The 20406-nt window shown below is 35.9% G+C and overlaps 1 protein-coding gene across 1 annotated transcript in view; it reads left to right on the forward strand.

Moving 5' to 3' along the window:
* Positions 1–20406, forward strand: part of DNAH11 (dynein axonemal heavy chain 11) — a 312578-nt gene that overhangs the window by 29708 nt on the left and 262464 nt on the right. Inside the window, 1 exon segment of the mRNA XM_067042643.1 lies at positions 15426–15542. Within this exon segment, the coding sequence (XP_066898744.1) occupies positions 15426–15542 (117 nt within the window).

Here is a 20406-nt window from a genome sequence, read left to right on the forward strand (position 1 = left end):
CCCTTTTCTTGAATAATTAGGTAAATTTTTCATCTACTTGAATATTTAGTTTCACCTCATTTATTACATATATTATTAACATGTATGTTGTCTGAAAAAGAGGGAAGCTTTCAGGTTTAAGCTGCTTCTGTTTTCTGTCACTGCCAGCAGGTTAGGAGCCAGGGAGTTCCTGTGAGCATCCGTGCAGCTCTAGGATAAAAATAGCTTCATTTTAGTGGTTTGCCATGACAGTGAATCCCAGGTACCAAAAAAAAAAAAAAAAAAAAAAGATTACCTCTCGTCATCATTGTTTTTTTGTGGAATGTGAATTTATTCACTATTATGTGTATATTTGGCCAAATTAATTGACTCTCTGAAGTGTACAAGTACAGTATGTTAGCTTTGTAAGGCCATGGTTAGCAAACTTAATCCTTCTGAACTGCTGACAGTTTTTGGGAAGTGGAGTTAATGGTACGAAAGATATGGTCATTGTGTGTCCTGCTAATTTGTGGAAAAGTAAGAGAAACCTAGATCTGTGGTGATGACCTAGGGGATGCGTGAGCTCATCCCCAGAGCCTGGTAAGATGTCTGGCACCCAGCAGGCATTCAGTGAATATGGACAGGATGGGACTCTTGGGGGGGCTTGATTTAGCTCTTCTGAGCAACTAAGCAGAGGAGCGTGAAACCCAGCGTGCACAGGACCGTTGGGTCCATTCGAGTTTCAGGAGAGCCTTGATTTGCTCATGATTATAAATCCTGGCAGGTTTTCAGTGTGCCAGGGTTGGAGGACATGGCTAAGTTTAGCTGATGTCGCTTCCCTGGTAGTGCTAAAGGTCCTGAATTTATCCCTGTGTCTGCCCACCCTGCACAGTCACAAACATAGAATAGAAAATTCACTTGCTCTTCACACACACGCACACACACATACATACATACATACATACATATCTGCTTGGTATTTGTATTTAGTAGAAAATGGGCAAGGTTTACCTGTGATCTCCAGATCGGGGTTAGAGACATCGATAACCTGCCCTCAAAGTTCCCCTCCATCCTTTTATCTGATGACTGTATCCTGCTTTAAAATATGATTTAAAAGCTCCTTGACTTTGATTATTCCTCGAAATCAAAATGTGAATTAACTAAAAGTTCACTTAATTGGTGTGCTTATGTCAAAGATGACCTTTGCTTTTTTTGAATGTGTCTTGGTTATCAGTGTTGCCTCAGAATATTGCAGTGATTACATATTTTTGCTTAATAAACTGTTCATTTGGGGGCTTTTTAGTTGAGTTTCATTGTGTTCTGGTTTTTATGATGAAATCAGCCGGTAATTTTTAGGAGATATTATGTTAGCAAACTACCTGCAAATTCATATATACATACAGGTGTTTCCCCATGACAGTATCCCCATGACACACGCCCACCCCTATGCCCTTCCTCTCCCACTTCACACACGCCTCTGCATTCCCCGATCCCCATTGAATAGTGCTAATGTAACTGTCCAGTGTATCATAGTCAGCCTTCCTGCCCTCTGGTTTAGAAATGGTTTATACATGTTCTGGTAAATTTTAAGAAGATGTTGGGGGTAGGAGTTTATTAATCAATTAATTAATTTTTGCTGTGTTGTCTCTTTGTTGCTGCACACGGGCTTTCTCTAGTTGTGGCAAGTGGGGGCCACTCTTCATCGCGGTGTGCGGCCCTCTCACTATCGCGGCCTCTCTTGCTCCGCAGCATGTGGGATCCTCCCAGACTAGGGCTCGAACCCGTATCCCCTGCATTAACAGGCAGATTCTCAACCACTGCGCCACCAGGGAAGCCCGGAAATGCTGTTATTTGTGTCTCTCTTTTCATTCATCTCAAGCCTATCGATCAGGCTTTGAGCCTTTATTGGTGTGACAGAAGTTCTGCCACTATGGTCTATTTACAGAAGATGGTGATTTCTCAGGTGTCCATAAAAATGTTCTTGGGTTTCTGAATTATTAATACTGAATATAAAGGTCACTTTAGGTATTTGCTTTGACTTCTTCCTGTGGGACTCTTTGAGACCCAGACAATTAGGGGGAGAGACTTGCTTTCTAATTTATTTAATTGAAACATGTAACATTGTGCATATTTAAGATGTACAGCATGTTAATTTGATACATTTATATATTTTAATAGCCAACATAGTGATTATTAGCACCTCTGTCGTGTTGCATAATTATCCTTTAATTTTTAGTGGTGGAAATCATTAAGTTGTAGTCTCTTAGCAAGTTTGATGTTAGTGAATATAGACAACAATTTGTATCATATTGAACTTGATAAGAGACTTGCTTTCTTAATTGTGTTTAACTGATGGGCAGGTGACTTGAGGCTCAGCAACTTGGTTTTTACCGACATTCTGAGGTGTTGCTTGATTAAATAAAATTCCCTAGATAACTAAGCAAGGATGGTGGATATTCTTGAGAGTAACCTCTTGGCTCCACTAGTGTCTGTTGATGAGCCCATTAATAATTACTGAACAAGTGTTGGGTGCCAGCCATCACGCCAAACCTTTATACACATTCCTGCTTAATTCTAGCTATAACCCTGAGAGTGACAGCCCATGCAGATGAGGATATGTAAATTACCTGAGACACACAGTTCCAGGAAGTGGAACAGAGATTCCAACCCAGAACTCTCAACCTAGCACTTTTTTTTTTTTTTCTGTGCCATGTCAGTTCTTTAGTGTTTATCTCCCTCATTTCATCTTCCTAGAAATGAAGGGAATAAGTTCATCTGGGGCAACTGGAGGAACCCACCTGAGGACCTGTGCCCTGAGGTGGCGTGATCCAAGATGCTGTGGCTATTTTCCTTTTGCCTGCTAGTTTTTCGTAGGAAGGTTGATCCAGGTACCTAGCCTGCCATTACTCCAGGATCTAAAATTCACTATAAAAGTAGTTATTAATCTATACTAGTTCATATTCTAGTTCCTACAATTAGTTTTCTGTTCTGTTCTAGTCTCCTGAACTATTTATTAATTCTTTTGCTATTACAGTATGTAGCATTTAAAAATTTTAACTGCATAAATTTCTTATTAGTCATCTACAGGATTTTCAGGTCTTGCCTGCTTACTTTTCAAGGTAAAATTTATTATTTAAAAACATTACTTACTTGTTCTTTTGGAAAGGTAACATATGCAAAAATGCAAAAATTTAGTCCCCTTCTTCTCACTCCCTGCTTTTCCCCCAGTCTTTCATTTTCCTTCCCCAAGGACATCTACCATTATGAGTTTCTTATATAATGTTCCAGTGATACATGGTGCATGTACTAGTGTATACATGGGTGTATGTATTTTGAATTCTGTTTTTGCACACATAGCATTCTCTACAGATCATGTATACCTTTTGTCACTTAATATATTTTAGCAGTCATTCTGTATCACTGCAATAGCATTCCCTATTTTGAAAAAAACAATTGTATGTTATTCCGTGAATTTATGTGTTATTTATTTTTAAGTTATTTAAAGTAGTAGATATCACTGTTTAAAATTTTACTTAGGAGCTTCTTCTGGGAAGGTGGAGTAGATGTACTTTTCCATCTTCCTCTAAGTACAACTACAGTACCGGTCACTATGTGTAAAAGACACATAAGAAGACTCTGAAAGGTGAAAAGAAGAAGGCAGATGGACCCAAAAGACAACATAGTGATGAGTTACCTGAATTTCCTTCTTGCCTGAAATAATGCAGACCTAGAGGTGAAGACACTGGCAACCTGGAAACACCAGTGGACACAGACTTTAAAAACTTCAATTAAAGCCTGATTCCTCTCAAGAAAGAGACAGCCTGGCAAGACAGAAAACTTGTAGACTTCAGTCTCTCTAGTCCAGAAAAATATCACAGAAGAAACTGTTCCCTGCCCCCATCCATGCCAGCAAAGACTATATGGGGAGACTAGACTTACAGCCAATCTGTAAAATGCTACCTCACCCAGTCCACACCTCCACTGAGGTGGTATCGGTGATGGCCAAGGAGGGAGTCATGATTTTCATCCTAGCTAGCCAGTTATGAGCTCACTCTCTGTGATGTCAGTGGAGAACACATGAGAATCCTGAATTTCTTTCCTCACCCAGCAGTGTCCTTTACCCCACTAGGGTAGTGTCACAGGAAGCCTCTAGAAAGTCAGTGCTTTCACCATGACCACATGGTAACCAGGTCACCAGTACTGTGGCATCTATGGAGACCACATGGGAAACTGGAATACCCAGCCATAACAGGAGCTCCCCACCCTTAGGTATTAATGGTTGCTGAGTGGAGAAACTGGACTTCTGTCTCCACTTGACAGTAAAGGGGCCAGAGTAGTATTGTAGAATGCTAGCAAAAACTGAAGGTTTAAATAAAATCCAGTCTCATAATATGAAACAGTATGAAAACATCCAGGTTCAGTAAAAATTTACTAATTATACCAAGAACCAGGAAGATCTCAACTGAACAAAGAGACAACTAATAGATGTCACCATTGAGATAAGACATGTTAAAATTATCTGACAGGCTTTATAGAGCCATGCCAAAAATGCTTCAACAAGCAATTATCAACATAATGAAACAAATAAAAAATAACCTCAGTAAAGAAATAGAAATTCTCAGCAAAGAAATAGAAGATAAAAAAAACAAATAGGAATTTTAGAGCTGAACCAGAAATACACTGCATAGTGATTGAGTTAAGTGTCAGGATGGAGTGACAGAGGAAAGAATCAGTGAAATGGAAGATGAAACAATAGAAAGCACTCAGTCTGAACAACAGAGAAGGCAGGCTGAAAGAAAATGAACAGAGCCTTAGGGACTTTGTAAGACTGTAACAGATCTAGCACTAGTGTCCTCAAAGTTCCAGAAAGAGAGGAGAAAGACCATGAAGCTGAAAGTCTCAGAGAAGTAGCTGGAAACCTCCTAAATTTGGCAAGAGACATAAACCTACAGATTCAAGAGGAAATCAGTAGCAGAAAGATAAACCCAGGCATAAACCCAGAGAAATCCATGCCAAGACACATCATAATTAAACTTCTGAAAACTGAAGATAAAAAAATCTCAGAAGTAGTGAGAGAGAAAGGACAACTTACCTAAGCAGAAAAAATGGTTTGAATGACAGTGGTTTTCTTATCAGAAATCATGAGGGCCAAAAGGAAATGGCAAAATATTTTTAAGTGCTGAAAGAAAAGAATTGTTAACTCAGAATTCTCTACCCAGTGAAAAATACCCTTTACAAATAAAGGGGAAATCAAGAAATTCTTAGACAAAAAAGAAAACAACTAATAATTTGTCACCAGTAGACTGATCCTTAAAGAGTAGCTAAAGGAAGTTCTTAATACAGAAAGGAGGTGATAAAGAAGGGAACCTTGGAACAGCAGGAAGAATGTGGTATGCAGAAATAAGTGTAAATACAATAGAATTTCCTTCTCCTCTTGAGTTTTCTAATCATGTTTCATGGTGGAAGCAAAAATTATAACATTCTCTGTGTTTCTAAATGTATGTACAGAAAGTATTTAAGACCATTATAAGTGAAAGAGATCAAATAAGTGAAGGGATCAAAATAGAAGGGTATTTTCTGTATAAAAAACTGTGGTAAAATGTATTTTACATTAAATTTAGCATTTAAACCATTTGTGAGTACAATTCAGTGGCGTTAAGTATATTCACAATGTTGTGCAACCATCACTGCTGTCCACTTCCAGAACATTTCATCATCCCAAACAAAAACTTTACACCCATTAAATGATAACTCTTCATCGCCCCCTCCCCTTGGTACCTGGTAATATCTGTTCTACTTTCTCTCTCTATGAATTTATTTATTTTGGATACCTCATATGAGTGGACTCAAAATAATTATTTTGTGTGTGGGTTATTTCACTTAGCATAAGCCTTTAAGGTTCATCCATATTGTAGCATTTGTCACCATTTCCTTTAATTCCTTTTTAAGGCTAAATCATCCTTTTTAATTTCATTCCTTTTTAAGGCTAAATCTATTATATATATACTGTATTTTGTTTATTCATTTATTGATGGATGCTTGGTTGTGTCTACCTTTTGGGGTCTTGTGAATAATGATGCTGTGAACGTTGTTGAGCGAGTATCTATGTTGTCCCTGCTTTCAATTCTTACGGACACATACCTAGGATTAAAATTGCTGGATAATATGATAATTCTTTTTTGAACTGTTTGAGGAATTTCCAAACTGTTTTCCATAGTGGTTGAACTATTTTGTCTTCCCACCAGTAATGCAGGATTCCAGTGTTACGACATCTGCATCAACAGTTATTATTTTTCATTATTTTGGATAATAGCCATATTAGTATTATTGGCCATGAAGTAATACTTCATTGTGGTTTGATTTGCATTCCATAATGATTAGTGACGTTGGTCATCTTTTCATGTGTTTATTGGGCATCTTTATGCCTTTGGAGAAATGTCTATTCAAGTCTTTTGCTCATTTTTGAATTGGATTCCTTTGTTGTTGGGTTGTAGGAGTTCTTATGTTCTGGACATTAACCCCTGATCAGATGTATGATTTGAAAATACTTTCTTCCATTCCATGAGTTGTTTTTCAGACCCATGGTAGTGTCCTTTGATGCACAAAAGTTTTTAATTTTGATGAAGTCAAATTTATCTTTTCTTTTGTTGCCTATGCTTTCAGTGTCATATCCAAGAAATGATTGCCATATCCAGTGTCATGAAGATTTTCTCCAGTATTTTCTCCTAAGAGTTTTATACTTTTAGCTCTTACATTTAGGTATTTGATAAATATTTAGTTAATTTTTGTATATCTTGTAAGGATCCAACTTTGTTGCTCATGACTAACGTATAGAAGTGCAACTGATTTTTGCATGTTGATTTTGCATCCTGCAACTTTGCTGAATTACTGCTAATAGTGGTTTTGTTTTGTTTTTTGTTTTGTTTTTGGTGCAGAATCTTTAGAGTTTTCTAAGTATAAAATCACGTCATGTATTAACAGGATAATTTTACTTATTCTGTTTCAGTTTAGATGCCTTTTATTTCTTTTTCTCACCTAATTGCTCTAGCTAGTGTTTGCCTAGCTAGTGTTGAATAGAAGTGGTAGAAGTGGAACATCCTTGCCTTTTTCCTGATCATAGGGGGGAAATCTTTTAGTCTTTCATCACGGAGTATGATGTTAGCTGTGGGTTCTTCATAGATGGTCTTTATCATGTTAAGGAAGTTTCCTTCCATTTCTAGTTAATTGAGTGTTTTTATCATTAAAGGGTGTTGAATTTTTTTTTTTTTTTTAACATCAGTTGAGATGATCATGTGGTCTTTTTCCTTTGTTGTATTAATGTGGTCTACTGACATTGATTTTTATTTGCCATCCTTGCATTCTGGGAGTAAATCCACTTGGTCATGGTGTGTGATCCTTTTAGTATGCTGCTGGATTCTGTTTGCTACTTTTTGTTGCAAGTGTTTGTATCATTTATAAGGAATACCAGTCTGTAGTTTTCTTGTAATGTCTTTATTTGACTTTGGTGTCAGGGCAATATTTACCTCATAGGATGAGTTAGGAAGGTGTTATATCTTTAATTTTTTATGGAAGGGTTTGAGAATGATTGGTATTAATTTTTCTTTAAATGTTTGGTGGTATTCATCAGTAAGCTGTCTGGTCCTAGGCTTTTTTGTTGTTGAAGTGTTTTTGATTACTGATTAAATCTCTTTACTAGTTATAGGCTTATTCAGTTTTTCTTTCCTTCACGATTCAGTCTTGGTAGGTTGTGTGTTTCTGTTTGTTCATTTCATCTGTTATAGAGTTTGGTGTACACTTGTTCATAGCATATTTTTATAATTCTTTTTATTTCTGAATTACCCAGCATTCATTTTAGTAATTTGAGTTTCTCTCTTTTTTCATTAGTCAATCTAGCTAAATGTCAATTTCATTTTTTTTTCAAAGAGCAAACTTTTGGTTTTGTTGATTTTCTCTATTTTTCTGTTGTTGCTTTCTTTATCTCTATTCCAATCTTGATTTTTTTTTTCTTCCTTCTGCTAGCTTTGGGATTAGTTTGCTCTTTTTCAACTCCTATGAGGTATAAAATTAGGTTATTCATTTGAGATCCTTCTTTTTTAATGTATGTGTTTACAGTGATAAATTTTCTCTCAACACTGCTTCTGATGCATTCCCTAAGTTTGAGTATGTTGGGTTTTTTCCCCATTTATCTCAATGTATTCTTAATTTCCTAGATGATTTCTTCCTTGACTCATTGGTTGTGGGAGGTAAGATTTTATGCTTTACTTGAACTGATGATAGATGGCAACATTAGACAGTGATAACTGATGTATATATAATGTAATAAAGTAATATCTAGAGCAATATAGAGAGACAAACTTAAAACACTATAGGTACATCAAATATAATGCTAAAAAATTTCAAATAGAGTTGCAGAAAAACAAGAAAAAACAGAACAAATGGACAGCAAATAAAATGGCAGACTTAAACCCTAACATGGTAATAATTACATTAAATGTAAATGGTATAAGTGCTCCAATACAAAGACAGAGATTTAGCAGAGTGGATTAAAAAACGTGACCAAATTGTATGTTTTCTTTCAGAAACTCACTTCAAATATAGTCATATATGCAGATTAAAAGTAAACAGAAAAAGACCTATCATGCAAACATCAAAGGATAGCAGTAAGGAAAGCAGTAATAGCTATATAAATATCAGGTAAAGTATACTTCATAGCAGGGAAAAAATAAAAACCAATACCAGGAAGGGACATTATGTAATGATAAAAGGGTAAATCTACCAAGAAGACATAGCAATTCTAGATGTGTATGCATCAAACAACAGAGCAGCAAAATATGTGATTCAAAAACTGGTAGAACTGAGAAGGAAAATAGAGAAATCCACAATTCTAGTTGGAGACTTCAGTGCTTCCTTCTCAGCAATTGAAAGAACAACTAGATGAAATATCAGCAAGGATATAAAAGAACTCAATACCATCAACCAAGAGGATCTAATTGACATTTATAAAACACTCCATGCCACAACAGCAGAATTCACATTATTTTCAAGTGCTTGTGAAACATGTACCATGATATGCCATATCCTGGGCCATAAGACAAACTTCAACAAATTTAAAAGATATGACATCCTACATAGTATGTTCCTTGATGACAGTGGAATCAAACTAGAAATCAATAATGGAAACCTAACAGGAAAATCTCTAAACACTTAAAGATCACATTTCTAAATATTCCATGAATCAGAGAAGTAGTCTCAAGAGAAATAAAATATAGAGAACTGAATGAAAATGAAAATACAGTATATCAAAATTTGTGGGAACAGCTAAAGCAGTTCTGAGGGATATTTATAGCACTAAACGCATACATTAAAAAAGAAGAAAATCTCAAATCAGTAATCTGTTTCCACCCTAAGAACCTAGAAAAAAAGGAGAGCAAATAGATACAAAGCAATCAGAAAAAAGGAAATAATCAGAAGAAGGAAAGCAAAAATCAATGAAATTGAAAACAAATAATAGAGAAAAGTCAGTGAAAGTAAGAGTTAGTTCTTTGAAAAGACAGAGCTGTAGGAAGACTACAAAGAAAAAGAGACAAATTACCAATATCAGGAGTAAAAAATAGCTACAATTACATCCTCAAAAGACATCAAAAAATAATGGGGAATACCAAAAAACAAAAGAATAACATCTACACACAGAAGTTTGGTAACTTAGATGAAATGAACCAATTCCTAAAAAAATTAGAACTACCACAACTCAATATGCAATAAATATTTTAAATTGAGATATAATTGACATGTAACATTGTATTAGTTTTAGTGTGCAACAGGTCCCTGGTCCACGGCTTCTTAGGAGCCGAGGCACACAGCAGGAGGTGAGTGTCAGACGATCGAGCAGTGCTTCATCTCCCACTCCCCATCTCTCACTTTAGCACCTGAACCATCCCCCACCCCATCTTGGTCTGTGGAAAGATGGTCTTCCATGAAATTGGTGCCTGGTGCCAAAAAGGTTAAGGGCCACTGGTGTACAGCATAATAATATGATGTATATGTTGTGAAATGTCTGTCACAGTAAGTTTACTTAACATCTGTTGTCACACATAAATGTTTTCTTGTGAGGGTGAGATAACTTGAATAACACTGTAACTATTAAAGAAATGGGATTTGTGATTAAAAATTCCCTTGAAGAAAATGTTCATGCTGAGGTTGTCCTAGAATTTTACCAAATATTTAAGAATTACAGGCACACCTCAATTTTTTTTTTTTTAATACAAATCAAAGGTCCATGGCAACCCTCTGTTGAGCATCATTTTTCCAATAGCATTTGCTCACATCGTGTCTCTCACATTTTGGTAGTTCTCACAATATTTCAAACTTTTTTGTTATTACTGTATTTGTTATGGTCATCTGTGATAGATCTCCCTAGATCTGTGATCTTTGGTGTTATTACTGTCTTTCACTGAAGGCTCAGAAGATTGTTAATATTTTTTAGTAATTAAGTATTTTTCAATTAAGGTATATACATTTTTTAGACATAATGCTGTTGCACACTTAATAGGCTACAGTATAGTGTAAACATAACTCTTATACACACCGGGAAATCAAAAAATTCATGTATCTTGCTTTATTGCGGTAACCACTTCATTTCAGTGGTCTGGAACCAAACCTTCAATGTCACCAAGTTATACCTGTGACACCAGTTTTACACAACCTCTTCCAGAAGTATAAGAGAAGGTAACACTTCCCAATTTGTTTTATAAAGCTAGTAGGTTTTACTCTGCTGCCAAAACCAGCTAAGACAGTGCAAAGAAGTGAAAAGTGCAAGCTTTTATCCCTCATAAACATAGGTACAAAATCCTTAAATTATTACCAAATAGAATTCCACAGTATGCGAAAAGAATTCTACATCATGTCCATAGGGGGTTTGTTCTAGGGATGCAAGGCTGGTTCAATATTTGAAAATCAGTGTAATCCCAATATTAACAGGTGAAGGAAAAAAATCATAATTGTGTTAATTGATGCATTAAAATTTTTTAAAAATTTTTATTGGAATATAGTTGATTTACAATGTTGTGTTTCAGTTGTACAGCAAAATGAATCAGTTATACATATTTATATCCATTCTTTTTCAGATTCTTTTCCCATATAGGTTATTACGGAATATTGAGTAGAGTTCCCTATGCTATACAGTGGGTTCCTATTAGTTATCTGTTTTACACATAGTAGCATGTATATGTCAATCCCAATCTCCTAATTTATCACTTCCCTCTGCGTTTCACCTTTGGTAACCACAAGTTTGATTTCAAAATCTGTGAGTCTGTTTCTGATCTGTAAATAAGTTCATTTGTATCTTTTTTTTTTTTTTTTTTTTTTCTGGCCACACTGCCCAGTATGCAAGATCTTAGATCCCTGACCAGGGATCAAACCTGTGCCCCCTGTAGTGGAAGCACAGAGTCCTAACCACTGGACTGCCAGGGAATTCCCCATCTGTATCATTTTTTTTATTAGATTCCATATATAAATGATACCATATGATATTTGTCTTTCTCTGTCTGACTTAGTGTGATGATATCCATGTCCACCCATGTTGCTGCAAATGGCGTTATTTCATTCTTTTTTATGGCTGAGTAATATTCCATTGTATATATGTACCACATCTTCTTTATCCATTCCTCTGTCAATGGACATTTAGGTTGCTTCCATGTCTTGGCCATTGTAAATAGTGCTGCAATGAACATTTGGGTGCATGTGTCTTTCTGAATTGTGGTTTTCTCTGGATATATTCCCAGGAGTTGGGATTGCTGGATCATATGGTAGTTCAATTTTTAGTTTTGTAAGGAACCTCCCTACTGTTCTCCATAATGGTTGTACCAATTTACATTCCCACCAACAGTGTAGGAGTGTTTTCCCTTTTCTCCACATGGTCTCCAACATTTTTTGTTTGTAGATTTTTTTGATGATGGCCATTCTGACCTGTGTGAGGTGACACCTCATTGCAGTTTTGATTTGCATTTCTCTAATAATTAGTGACATTGAGCATCTTTTCGTGTGCCTTTTTGGCCATCTTCACGTTTTCTTTGGAGAAATGTGTGTTTAGCTCTTCTGCCCATTTTTTAATTGGGTTGTTTGGGTTTTTTTGATATTGAGGTGTATGAGCTGTTTGTATATTTTGGAGATTAATCCCTTGTCAGTAGTTTGCAAATGTTTTCTCCTGTTCTGTGGGTTGTCTTTTCGTTTCGTTTATGGTTTCGTTTGCTGTGCAAAAGCTTTTTAGTTAGGTCCCATTGGTTTATTTATTTTTTTAAATTTTCATTACTCTAGGAGGTAGATCCAGAAAGATACTGCTGTGATTTATGTCACAGAGTGTTCTGCCTGTGTTTTACTCTAAGAGTTTTATGTTTCCAGCCTTAATTTAGATCTTTAATCCATTTTGAGTTTATTTTTATATATGGTGTTAGAGAGTATTCTAATTTCATTCTTTTACATGTGGCTGTCCAGTTTTTCTAGCACCACTTATTGAAGAGACTGTCTTTTCTCCATTGTATATTCTTGCCTCCTTTGTGATAGTTTAGTAATTTAAAAACTTCGATGCATTAAATTTTCGACTAAATTCAACATCCATTCATGATAAAAACTCTTAGAAATAGGAATAGAGGGGACCTTCCTCAAGTTGATAGAGCGTATCTACCAAAAGCCTAAAGGATATTTTACATAATGGTATTTTACATAATGGAAAGGACCTTCCTAAATCCCAAACACATAGCATATATTCGGCTACCTGCTCAACATCTCCACTTAGATACTTAATAGATGTCACCAACATGCAAAACTGAACCCCTGCTTTACCTCTCCCCATACTTTTCTTCCTTGTCTTCTCCAACTCATTAAATAGTCCATATAATGTACTACTTAGTACAAGACCTTGGAGTCATCCATGATCTTGCCCTTTTCTTGTGATAAACATCAGGTTCTATCAGGTAAACCCTGAAAATATACGCAGCTCTCATGTTTGACCTGGGTTATTGCATTTACTCCTAAACCTCTTCTTCACCCCCTGTCTTGGCTCCATCAGGGTCTGTTCTCCACACAGCAACTTGATTGCCTTTTAGGAGCTAAATCAGACGATGACATTTCTCTAGCTAAAACTTCAAAATTTCCCACATCACTAATAAGGGCAATTTTGGAGTTTTTACAATATAGAAAAAATGGTTTTTAGTAATACCAGCATATTGTTTATTCTTCAGTAAGTATTGAGAAACAGCTCTGTGCTGGGAACCTCATTAAATATTGGCACTGTCACTGTGAAAAGAAACCTGGCTACTATACTCATAGTTTAAAATCCAGAGGGAGAATCCAGGTTGGCAATTATACAGTGTGCTTAGTGCTAGGGTGTGAAAAGTACAGAGTACTATGGGATCATTTGTGAAGGGCTCCTTTCCAGAGGAGGTGAAAGGGAAACTGAGACAATACTTGAAAGATAAATGGAACTGAAAAAAAAAAAAATGAAGCAGGTGAGGAGTAGGTGAAAAGAAAGTGATGAGCAGAAAATTGTATTACACACACAGAGAATGAGTATGATAAGGCAGGTGTGGCTAGATCCTAGTGTATTAGAGGGGGAGAGGTACTGGAATAGTTGGGAGCAGTAAGTAGGGTCCAGATCACAAAGGGCTTGTAGATGAGGTTAAGACTTGACTTTACCCTAAGAAATTAGGATTCTGAAATGAGATAACGGTGGATTTTGAGTATGAGAGTGACATAAGATTTCTATTATAGAGAGCTTATTTAGATTGCAGTTAGGAGAGTGATGGGAGAGATGAGATTAAAGGCAAAGAGAGTAGTTAGAAAATGGTTAACAGATATCCAGCTAAATGGTAATGGTGATCTGGAGGGTGATGCCTGGACTAATGAAAAATAGGTAGTTAGGAGAAAAGATTGACAGCAGTTGACCGAGAGAGGAAGAAGTGAAAGAGATTGCCAAAGTTTCTATTAGGGTTTACAGAATGAGGAGTGGCTTTATAGAGGATGATGAGTTCTGATTTGTGTCAAAAAATTTTGAATTATCTGTGGGACTTCCGAGGGGAGAAGTTGTGTCAGCAGTTCTGAATTCAGGTTGAGTGACAAAAAAGAGATTAGGAGAGATATCAATTATGGAAATGAACATTTGTTCTCTCCCTGAGGTATTATTTGCTGATTGTTCAAATAATCTTTGAGGATCTTAAGTGGTGTGTTCTTTGTTGCCATACTGAGAAGAAGAGAAAGTTAGGCTTGTTTACAACTTGTTGGGCGTTTGTGTTTACTTTTAAAAGTCAGTGAGCCTTGAATGAAGAGACTGTTTGACCCTACTTCATAAGTGGAGACTTCCTCTTAATGCTAAATATGACATTGTTGTATATGACACACAGTGCTCTAGAACTTTGCTGTTACACTGTTTTATAGTGTGTGTTCAATTCAGCATAAGGTGGATTCCTTCATACAAACATGCAGAATCATGCTTGGAGTGTGGACTTTGGAGCCAGGTTACCTGGTTACCTGGCTTTAAATTCTGGCCCTGCCATTAACTAGGGGTAAGATTGTAGACATTAAACTTCTTTGAGTTTACTTTGTTGCCTACAAAATGGAAAAATATTACCTACATCATGCAGTTAGAATTGAGTTAATAATGTAAAGCATTTAGAATAGAATTGAATAAATGTTAGCTGTCATTATTATTATTAATAAGAGGAGGCTCAGTTTATGGTGGTAACAAAGGACTTCTTTAGGTTAAATGAGTGGGGGTTACTCCTGGGGCGGTTTGACTGGGAAGCCCAAAGTGTTTCTGAATTTCTGGGACTTCACTGAAGACTGAATTGTAATGCTGTGCAGATGATGGTTATTCTTTCACTGTTTCATTCTTTGTAATTATGGGAGTGGGTGTTTATGTATTAGGAGAAAACTGGGGGTTGTTAACTGCATATTAATAAGAAACTGGGAAAATAGGAAGAGTATTATGTTTTGTCTGTATCACTAATGATGCTTTCTTACAGACAGACCTGTGTATTTTAGTTCTCACTTGAAGAAATAGTGTTTCTGCTCCATGAAAAACAAAATAAAAAACTTCCTGTTTAAACTTATAGTTGGACTAAAGTTATAATAAGATGGGTTCTTTTTTTTTTTCCTTTTTCTTTTCTGAAAAGGTTTGCTTTTTCGTTTATAATCAAAATAGTATGGAGAAGGATAGAGTGATAGGCCAACGTACTAATGTTGGGGTCTGAGCCAGTGAAAAGGATTATGGAAATGTGAGCTGACAGTGCTAAATGTTCAGTGCTCCTATAAGGCTGCCACTTGAATAATTAGTCAGATACAGCTCTTTCTTTGTCTTTCCTGGAATCCTGCTATGAAAAATCATTCACAGAGAGAGAGGTGTCACACTTTTGTGGTTGATATTTTCACTGTTGGATTCTTTCCTGTAAACTAATATTTTATTTTGAATTTTATAGGAATTTGAAAGTGATTATGTTGTGTTTAAGTCCAAAACTTTGGATTTTGACAGAAGGCTGGGGACAATTCTTTGTGAAGCTTTCTTTAACTGCAGTGGTCTGGAAGCTGCATTTAAGGTTAGTTCTGAAGAAGTTATGAGGAAAAAATGTTTTACTAGTGAATAAGACTACTGGATGAAAAGAGAGAATACTCATCCAGGTAAACTATTAATTAGTCACATTCTCTTCATATGAAGCTCACTGAATTATAAACTTTGAATAATGCACTAATGAATAATGAAGTTTACTTTGGACAAAGTCAGTTTTAGGACACTTGACTATTGATCTTTGCTTGAATTCATTATTTCAGCTTTCATTACCTTTAGAGCAAGTTTGGTATGGCCTGTGAACTATCAATTCAAAATTAAGCTACAGTGAAAAGTGAAAACTCTCTGTTAACTCAAGAATTTCTTTTCTTTGCCATTGTTTACATAGGTTGGGTTCATGTGCCCACTTTATTAATCTGATTGAAATAAATAGCAATTTATACACTGTTTTTCATCAGGCATAAGGCACCGTTGATTATCAGACACACCATTGTTTATCAACAAAAGAATATGCTGCCAAAAAATTATGATGCTGTTGATTATATAACGTAGTCTAGTTTCAAAGGTGTTAAAACATGAAAGAATGTTTGTCATAGAATTGATGAAATACAGTATAGATGTATGAATAGTTGCAGAAAAGAAAAGCATCCTGAGAGTCCTCCCAAGTGGAAAGCTTGTAATGTGGGTAATCGGGGCACCTTGTGAAACTTGCTTGTCAAAGAAGAGAATTGCAAGTCAAGCGTAAACTTAGATGATATCCCCAAAGAGGAATGAGACCTCAAGTGTCAGCAGGAACACAGCTAGAGAATCATGGACACAATTCATTGGAGATGGCAGTGCAAAACAATATAACAGGCACAGACTTTGTCAGATATACTTGTTTGATTTTGATCTTAAAATTCAAATAAATGGGTCAGATGGCGGTTAAGTGGCTAGTGTCTTCTACCCCCATCAAGCGTTTTAACAGAGAAGTCACAAGGCTCAAATAGTTCTCTCTTAAGAGCCCTTGGATGAAAGTGAGATGCTGCCAGCTGAAATATATAGCCTGTTGTTATAAAATAACACCACCTGTCATCCCATCTCTCAGAAATTACTGTTGTATTTATTACTGCCATTCCTTTTCTTTGACTAGATATGTATACATATTTCTCTTTGCAAAAAATGACATATTCTGATCCTTGTAATCTTTTTGTAACCCTTTCAGGAAGCAATGAATCATAAAAATTTTTCTTTTATAACAGAATTCAACAATATTATTTTTAGCGGCTACATAGTAGTCTATCGTTTTCTCTGTAACTGGACCTCCTTTCATGCTTTTAGAAATAACTGCAAGAAAGAATGTAGAATGAAATCTCATTTACAGAGGTTACAGAGGCTCCTACCTTTTCTAATTCAAACCTCTCTCCTTCCCCTTTTCACAACCATTCATATGGATTCTATTTTCGTACATGATCAGTTATTTTTTCTAAACAATTTTATCTCTCTTTTGTCATGTATTTTGTTTCTTTAACTTTCCACATATTCGTACCTTGTCTGCTGCAAAATATAACATGAGATGGTGTCCTTATAAGCTCTCCAGGGGTGGGACATCATCTTAGAGTTTTTGTTATATCTAGATCACCTTCTGCAATACCTTGTATAAAGCAGGCACTTAATAACTGTGACATTAGGAGGGCTGACTGGTTGTCAGAGTCCTGAAATGACACACAGATGGAGATAACTGCAGCAAGAGTCGTGGCAGAAGAAAAAGATTACAGGGTTGTATATTTAGGGCAGAAAATGATTTCTACCATAGGTACTCGATGATGAACTCTGACCAGTTACTGTTGTGTCCCAGGGAATAAATACTTGCAGACTGTTCTCTGAAGACCACGATTCAGTACCTGCCCTTGGCAAAGACATGAGCAGGAAGGGCCCTGGAACCAAACAGTATAAAGCTGTGGCTCAGACCTTACAGGGTTGGCACTCAATAAAAATTAAAACAAAATGCTGATGGATGGCTTTCTAAAATTAACAGTTGCTCTACATGAAGGGAGACTGAAGTATGTAAGACAAGTGTCTAGAAAAGTCTTTAGATGAAATAATAGAAAACCAGAAAATTGTGAAGTATATATGGTTCAAGTAGCAACAAATTTAAAAAATCTTTGAAAAAGACAAACCTAGGAAAAATATAAATATTACATAATGAAACTGAGAAGTAGAAGAAAATCAAGGTAAACCTTACAGATCTCCAGTGGGATATTTAGGAAGGAAGCATGTATTGGGAATCAATCTTGAATCTTTTGAGGTTGATATGAAGGACAATGTCTGTACTGTCCATTAAAAAACTCTTAATTCCAATGTGACAAGGAAACCGGAAGTTCAAATGACGTTTATTCTCATCCTGGAGGGTAATTTTTATATATCTGGGATGTTGAAAAATTAAGGTAATGTATACTGCATAAAAGGTTAATACTATGTTTACTACTACTTTCTGGCTTTACAACCTCCCCAAAGAATATTTTCTCTCTGTCTTTCCTATTTTACACTTGGACTTAGTCCCACTAAGCGTATCAGGTGGTCAAAATGAGATATGGCTGGAAAGCTTCTGGTATGGTTCCAGTTGCGGTTGATATGATAAGGGCTTGAAAGAGAATGTTGTGAAATAAATGTGTTTCCCTACTATAGTTGGAGTACACTTCTTTGTGAAATCTATGAGGCAATGTTTACTTCAGAATGTTAACATCAAGTCCAAAGTTAACAAAACAGTGGTTGTAAGAAGAAAGTTAATACTTTGCATTTTGCTAGGTAACAGCTAACTAAGTAGATTTTATATATTTAGTAGTTTCTACAGTAATTTTTTTGGAAGTATAGTTGATTTGTTTCAGGTGGTCAGCAAAGTGATTCAGTTATATATATGTGTATATATATATACACACACACACATATATACACACACATATATACATATATTCCTTTTCAGAGTCTTTTCTCTTATAGATTATTACAAGATATTGAGTAGAGTTCCCTGTGCTATACAGTAGGTCATTGTTGGTTATCTATTTTATATATACTAATGTGTATATGTTAATCCCAAGCTCCTAATTTATCCCTCCTCTCCCCCTTTCCCCTTTGGTAACCATAAGTTTGTTTTCTATTTGTTTTCTATGTCTGTGGGTCTCTTTTTGTTTTGTAAATAAGTTTATTGGTATCATTTTTTAGAGTCCACATGAAAGTGATAGATATCATATGATTCTTGTCTGGCTTACTTAGTATGATGATCACTAGGTCCATCCATGTTGCTGCAAATGGCATAATTTCATTTTTTATGGCTGAGTAATATTCCATCATATATATATATATATATATATATATATATATATATATATATATACACACCATATCTTCTATATCCATTCATCTGTCGATGGACATTTAGGTTGCTTCCATGTCTTGGCTATTGTAAATAGTGCTACTATGAACATTGGGGTGCATGTGTCTTTTTGAGTTAAAGTTTTCTCTGGATATATATGCCAGGAATGGGGTTGTTGGATCACATGGTAACTCTATTTTTAGTTTTTTAAGGAACCTCCATACTGCTTTCCATAGTGGCTGCACCAATTTACGTTCCCACCAGCAGTTCTACAGTAGATACAATTGATATTACCAGAAGAAAAGCCAGTGTGTGTTTGTCTAAACTGGCCTCTTAAGATATGGTTAGATTTACATTTCAGTTTGTATAATTTTTTCCTTGTGTTGATTTTTTTAGTAAGTCTAGTTTTTGGAAATGTTTACAAATTGTTTACAATGATGCTGTTTTTAAATAAAAACGAATTTGGGGCAACACCCAGTAGTTTTCTGAGAGGAAGAACAAAGCTCTTTCTTTTGCCATGTAACATCACTAACAAGGCACAAACCGTAGTGTATGGTTTTCTGTCACCTTGATGATATTTAGTTATTTTGAGAAACTATTTCCTTTTATTTCAGAGAAAATATCTATATAACAGACCAAATAGCTAACATTTTCTGAAGCCCACATAGAGTAAGTAAATAACAAAATAGCAATTTTAAATGGCACCTTCGCTGATGAATTCCTACACAAGGCAGCAGAGGCTCTGGTGCCAGACTGCCCAGTGTCCACATCAAATGCCAACTCTGCACTGGCTGTGAAAATTTAGGCAAGTTATCCCCTTCCCATAACTCAGTTTCCCTATCTGGAGCGTGTGATAACAACAGCATTTTTAACACCCTTAAAATATAGTGCCTGGCATCTAGTCAGCATTCTATAAACATTGCTTGTACAAAAATATGTATGTTTATTACATTATTTTGCTTGCAAAGAAAGCTGTCTCACACTGATGCACAGAAGAATCCCCGTGGGGCAGAAGATAAGACAGGAGGCAAATAGAAATCCAAGATTAGGCTCACCAGACAGCTCAGCTTTGTGGAAACAGGGGGTCAAGGTTAGTTTGAGATGACCGAGCGGAGGGAGTTCTGGACCTACATAATTCTCCTTACTGGCCATGTGATTCTGTTTTAGTTCACGTGTCTGCTTTTTCTGTCCCCTTACTCACTGGCTTCCTCTGCTCGCTAGTACAGTTGACCCTTGAACATTGCAGGGGTTAGGGACGTTGACCCCCTATGTAGTTGAAAATCACTGTTTAACTTTTGGCTCCCCCAGAACTTAACTAACAGTAGCCTACTATTGACCGAAAGCCTTACCAATAATGAGCGTTCGATTAATACATATTTTGTATATGTATTATATAATGTATTCTTATGATAAAGTCAGCTAGGGAAAAGAAAATGATATTAAGAAAATCGTAAGGAAGAGAAAACATCTTTACAAGACTGTACTCTATTGATACCGTGAGTTTATGTCATCTGTTTACAAGATGAATCATCAGTACCTACAT

This window comes from Kogia breviceps, chromosome 9 (genome assembly GCF_026419965.1).
Source record: "Kogia breviceps isolate mKogBre1 chromosome 9, mKogBre1 haplotype 1, whole genome shotgun sequence".
Lineage (NCBI taxonomy): Eukaryota > Metazoa > Chordata > Mammalia > Artiodactyla > Physeteridae > Kogia > Kogia breviceps.